Source organism: Buceros rhinoceros, unplaced genomic scaffold (genome assembly GCF_000710305.1).
Source record: "Buceros rhinoceros silvestris isolate BGI_N320 unplaced genomic scaffold, ASM71030v1 scaffold73, whole genome shotgun sequence".
Classification (NCBI taxonomy): domain Eukaryota; kingdom Metazoa; phylum Chordata; class Aves; order Bucerotiformes; family Bucerotidae; genus Buceros; species Buceros rhinoceros.
In genome coordinates, this window is record NW_010401570.1 from 483 (window position 1) to 6,209 (window position 5,727).

The following is a 5,727-nucleotide window of genomic DNA, read 5'->3' on the forward strand; positions in this document are numbered from 1 at the left end:
TGGCAAGTGGGCTGGTGGCGCCTTGTGCAGGGGTGTTTCTGCCTCCACAGCCGCCTCCTGGCAGGGTGGTATCGAGTGTACAACCTAGAGCTCACTGTGGACCCTCTGGAAATGATGTGTATTATTTGCCACCTTCTCTGTCCTAATGAGTCAGAAGTGAGGTAGAGACAACTGGGTCTCCCAGCTTGAGCACTGGAAAATGAGAACTCCTGATTTCTCTGTGCTGGAGTTCTGGGGCTTAGACCTCTACCTGTCTGTGCTGTTCCTGCTTTCAAACAGGGCCGTGTCTTCTGGCAGCTGCTTGTTTCATATTCATGTTCTGCGATGCTGGTGACTTGTGATGGTAGCTTTTCTTGTTTCTCTTTTTTAAAAGAAGTCTTCACCATGGACCCCCCCCACACTAATAACCAAAGACCCCCAGTTCATCTGATGCATTGCTGCAGCTGGGAACGAGCAGCATTGTGCTCTCCTGTTGAAGCTTGAGCTGCGATCTGTTCCTGATGCTGACAACGCTCTCTTTTTCTCTGTAGGTGCAGTACTGTGGCTTGCTGTTCCGCCACGAGGGCTGGCCCCTGTGTATCCATGAGAAGATCGTAGTCCAGTTGGCTTCCATTGACTGGCAGATCTTGAAGCCTGGTGACTTCTACTTGCAGGTGGTCCCCTATCTGAAGAAGTCTCCGCGAATCGTATTGAAGTGTTTGGCAAGGGACAAGCATAATGTAGAGGAAGTTGTGATTCCAGAAGTTTCCTATACCTCTATTTTTACTCTGGAATGGTTGAGTACTTTCAATGGAGAGCGGATGGGTATAGCACTGGAAAATTGTTTACTAACCACTGATGATAAAATATTTCGTGTGCCCTGGGATCAAGTGGTTAATCCTGAATTTATAAATAAACCCAAAATAATTGAAAACAGTATCATCTCTCCAGAAGTAAGAGAGGAATGCTCAATTTTGTGCCCCCCCATGGACCATGCTGAGTGCAGTTCACCAGACCTAGGATCTCCGCATCTCCAGGAGCAGAGTCCACATAGAGACAACCTGTTCATTAGCAGCACAGCTCCGCAGTTCAGTGAAGCTCTCGTCAACGGTGTCTGTACAAGCCCCGTGCCTCAGGAGGACTTGACAAGTGACCTTGAAGGGGAGTACGTTGAGCTGACGGAAGTTTCACTGCCCAAATTTGAGCTGCAAACGGGCTCTTTAACCCAATCACTAGCTTTAAATTACCTAACTCAGCCCAGAACACGAGTGAATGCGGCTAAAGGCAAGCACAGGTTTATCGTCATTCAGGACAGTACCTACTCCAAGAACTTAATTCAGTCGGCGCTGGTGCAGAAGGAGCACTGTCAAATGGACACTCTGAGAACTTCTGCTACGGAAGGTCTCAAAAATGTGATTCCGCTGGAAAGCAACAAATTGAAGGCACCGGGAGAGCTGTCTCCAGAAGGGCAGCTGATAGCAGGTGATCCTGGAAACATGGGCAATAGTTTTCCTGGCGCTGAGTCTCCTGCCTGCAGTGCGGAGGATTCCTCTGCAGAGCAGGAGAGCCGCAGCGAACACACCATCGACTGGCCCTATGCAAGCTGATAGCAGGTGATCCTGGAAACATGGGCAATAGTTTTCCTGGCGCTGAGTCTCCTGCCTGCAGTGCGGAGGATTCCTCTGCAGAGCAGGGGAGCCGCAGCGAACACCCCATCGACTGGCCATATGCACTGTGCAGCTACAGCGACGTGCGTGCTGGAGATGGTGTCAACTGCAAAGCACAAACGCCTGGTGCTCCTGGAAACACGGAGGAAGAAAGTGATGGTCCTGGTGTTGAAACATCAGAGCAGAGCCCAGAACCAATTCTAGATGCTGCTGCTAAAGAGGAGACGATGCTGAGAGAATGTGGAGAACCACTGACAGAGGCTCAGAATGAGGGGATGCAGATGGATGCCTCTCCTGTGCCTGCCCCGGGGCCTTTGGGACCACTGAAGGAAGGTTCTGACGTTTCTTGTCAGAGTGGCAGTGAAAGTGTTGTGCCAGTCCAGGCCACTCCATCACTTACCGTGCCTGAATGCTTGGCTGTAGGTGTGGAGAGCGGCTCTTCTCCTTCAGGGAACACAGCAGACATGGGAGCTGTCAGCACTTGCTGCAATAATCAGGAAACAAATCTCAGTTCTCCATTAAATCCTCCAGACCAGAACCAAGGAGAAGTAGATGAAATTGAGCTGGGAAGAAGGGACAGCCTAGAGGAAGTCAAAGAAGTTGAACAAATATTGACTGCAAATGAGAATGAGACTAGTCATAGTCACTGTTGTGTTGAAGCTCCTGCAGATGGTGAACAGCAAGAGGAGTCTGCCTGTCAGCAGCAGAAAGCTGAAGAAGCCACACTGCTCCCAACTGCTCCGTCAGCAGAGGGTGATCAGGTGGCAGAACAATCAAATCACAGGGACTCTTTGGGCTCCGATGCGCAAGCAGAAGACCCAGGTCAATTCAGAACCCAGAGAGAATGCTCTGGAGAGAGGTCTGAGGAACTACAAAGACAGGCAGAAAACAAGGGCTGTGGAGGTGCAGAGAACTCTGTGCTCAACCCAGAGCATGCTGTAGTACAGGACTTGCAGGGACGGAAGGAGAACCAGGGAAGTTTTTCTTATGGGGAAAAATCAAAGACTGTAGCCTTAAAAACACTGGAATCCATTGAAGAGGAGCTGGAAGCTGGGCCGCTGTCCTCAGGACCCGCCGAAGAGCCTACAGAGCCCTCCACTCCGCACTCCCCACAAGAGGCAGCTGCTGGGGCAGCAGCTCCTAAAGGTACAGCAGCTGGTGTGGGTGTGTCGATCTGTTTGGGAGCACGGATTGAAAGCGAAGTCCTCGAGGGGTACCTTTGCTGGGAGGCTCTGGGGTAATCGTGCAAACTACAGGGGAATGATTGTTGTAGGGTTTTTTGTGGCTTGAAATCAGCTTTCTCGTCACAGGTGGGGTTTTTGTTTAACAGTTCTTTGCAAATTTACATCGGTACAGAACAAAGTTCCAGCGTAAGACTTTGAATTTCTGTTAATCTGATGGCTGGTTGCCTCCACCTGCCACATTCATCGTGCACGCACTGGGAGTGCGGGAGGAGAGAACGTTGAGCTGAGCGAGGCTTTGGGAAGGTAGCTGTGGCAAAAGGAAGCAGCAGGGGATGCCACAGCAAAACACTAGCTGTGTGACGTGACCTGCAGATCAACAAATGTGCGTGTGTGTCCGTGCTGGTAACGGATTGAAGCACCAACTTGCAGAGGTGAGGGGTTCACCCGCCCTTCCATCCCTTCTCTTCTGGCAGGCTTTCCTCAGCTTGGTTATATTTCAAGTAGGAGCTGTTTAGCTTGAGCAGGAAAGCACAGAGAAATGAAATATCTGTCAACTCAAACGACATGTTTCAGCAGGCATCACCCAGACATCTCGGTGCCCGAGTTCCTCTGCTGGGGCTCTGCTCCGTCAGAAGGAACTGGAGAGGCCATCCAGGTCTCTGCCTTTTGCACCAGCCTGTGTGCAGGCGATGCGTAACCTCGCTGGCACGGCGTTGGCTTTGCCAGGCTCTGCTGAGGCTGGAAAGCTGTAGCTGGATACGCAGATCACCTGGAGGAGCATGTGCGTGGCGGGGGCGGGTGAAACACGCCATTCCAGTTCCACAGCTCTCGTTCCCTGAGACCCCTGGCTAGAAAAATTATGTGGCTTGAAATATGAGTGAGGATCTTGAAAGGGTCGCAGGTACTGAGTCCTGGTGCTAGAGCATATCTGACCCTGTGGAGGGGCAGATCAAGAGCTGCTCACCCCGGGACAGGCTGCCAGCATCCTGGTCCTGAACAGCGTGGACAAGAGCCTCTGCCACTGCTGCGGCCCCGCTGTGTTTGGCTGCAGACACAGCTCCTTGCTCAAGTGTCCAAAAGTCACTCCAGTGGCTGCTTGTTCAGTGTTCCCGTCTCTTCTGTCTAAAATTAGCCTGGTCCAGTGTGTGAGATAATAAGCGTGGCGTACTTGGTGCTCTGCAGGACGAGTCTTGGCCGCTGCTGTGAGTTTCAGCAGTGACAGACCCCTCTGGGGAATGTGGGGAGTTTGTTTTTAATGAAAGACAGTTTAAATGTTTAAATGGGGATTTGGCTGAAATCAGTGACGCTTGTGGCCCGGTTCTGATGATGTTAAGCTTGGACATTGCAGTTAACCCCCCCGTGCTGTTATCTCAGCGTTTGTAAAGCAAAAGAAACAACCTAATTCACCAGAAAACCCCCCAAACCAACCAACCTCTTTAAGGCACAGGGCAGCTCAGATATCTGTTAATGCCAAGAGTATTTCTCAAATGCTACGGCTGGAGCTGTAATAAGCTTAATCCATTCAATTACGTTTGATTGCTTTGAGATCCAAAGGAGCCATCCCCTTATCTAGCCCCATTAAAGCCTCAGAGATGTAATAATAAGATAATTTACGGATTAAATTACAAAGTGGAGCAAATGTCTTGCAAATGGACTTTTCTCTTCCAGCCAGTCAGTCTGTAGAGAATTTTACTCACCTAACTGGGGTTGGGGTCCTTTTGCTCCTGAGGTTGGAAAGAGCAGAACTTGGAGATTATGTCAAAATACACATTGAGAACTGGGGCGTCTGAGGGAGCTGTGTCTGCCCCATAACTCTCCCCTCCCTCCCACTCCCAGTGAGCTTCTTTTCTGCACAAATGTGATTTAACTTCAAGATTTTGAGGCAAATGCGAGCTGGTGGCTTAAAACTTACCTGGTTTCATTCCCAGATTGTGCGGCTGCTGGTTTTCCTGAATGACTAACTTGAAAATGAATTTTGAAACTGTGCAGCTCTGGAAAGAATTCCTCTATTTTCGGGGGTGGAAAATGTCTTTATATACAAGAAATGGGCTGAAAAGCCGCGCTGGGGCATATTCAGCAGCACCTGTTAGGGCGTTCCGTTCCGCTGCCTGTTACTGGGTGATGTTAGCAGAGATGATCCTGGTGCCGGGGCAGTTTGCAGGAAAAATGCTAATGCCTCTTTGAAATGCACACAAGCAAATCCTCCTCCACCACTTCCTTAACCTCGGGGAAAGGTGGAACCTGCAAACGCGGCAAATGCAGCTGTCCCAGTCCTCCATTTGCTTTTTGATGTAATCCTCCGCATTCTACAATTTCCGCTTTAGTAAGTGCCTCCACCCCGGGTTGCACAGAACAAACAGTGCGCTTGGGCCTCTTCGGGGGGAGGAGGGGTCTGCGCTTCGGAACCGAGCCCGAGAAGCTTGGAAAGGGCTTTGTTTGGACAAGATGTACGCAGGCTGAGGCTGCACAGCTCCAGTGAGGTTTCCCTCAGCTCCAGTCCCAGGACTGTGTCTGGTGGGCTGAACAACATGCTTCTCTCCTCATGCTTTGTGGTGCTGCTGCCTCGTTCTGAAGAGGGATCCAAGGCGAGGTGGCCACATCCATTTATGTCTTTCTTTTGCCCTGGTCTATATATAACAATGTTTCCTTTCTTGTCATCTTTAAATGCCACCTTTTGGTCTTCTTTGCAGACTTTCTTTGTTTACTGCAGATCTCTTTACTCCAGACTGTGTGGTTCTGCTTATTCCCAGGCCTTACAGCTCCTTGAGGAGTCCCTGATTCGTGTTCTCCTAGACAGTCTGTCAGCCCTTAATGGGAAACCTTTGGGGCACAGCTCACATGACTCTTGTCTTCAAGATCCAGCTACGGCAGACCAGTGCCCCTCTAAAATGCTGTTT

General features: G+C 50.3%; 1 protein-coding gene across 1 annotated transcript; it reads left to right on the top strand.

The window, feature by feature from the left end:
• Nucleotides 1-530: 530 nt before the first annotated feature.
• LOC104490057 (rho guanine nucleotide exchange factor 40-like) lies at nucleotides 531-1,586 on the top strand (the record flags this gene model as incomplete). Its single annotated transcript, XM_010132297.1, has 1 exon — nucleotides 531-1,586. A coding segment is annotated over one exon (1,056 nt), but the record flags the coding sequence as incomplete, so codon positions are not given.
• Between the last annotated feature and the right edge of the window lie 4,141 nt (nucleotides 1,587-5,727).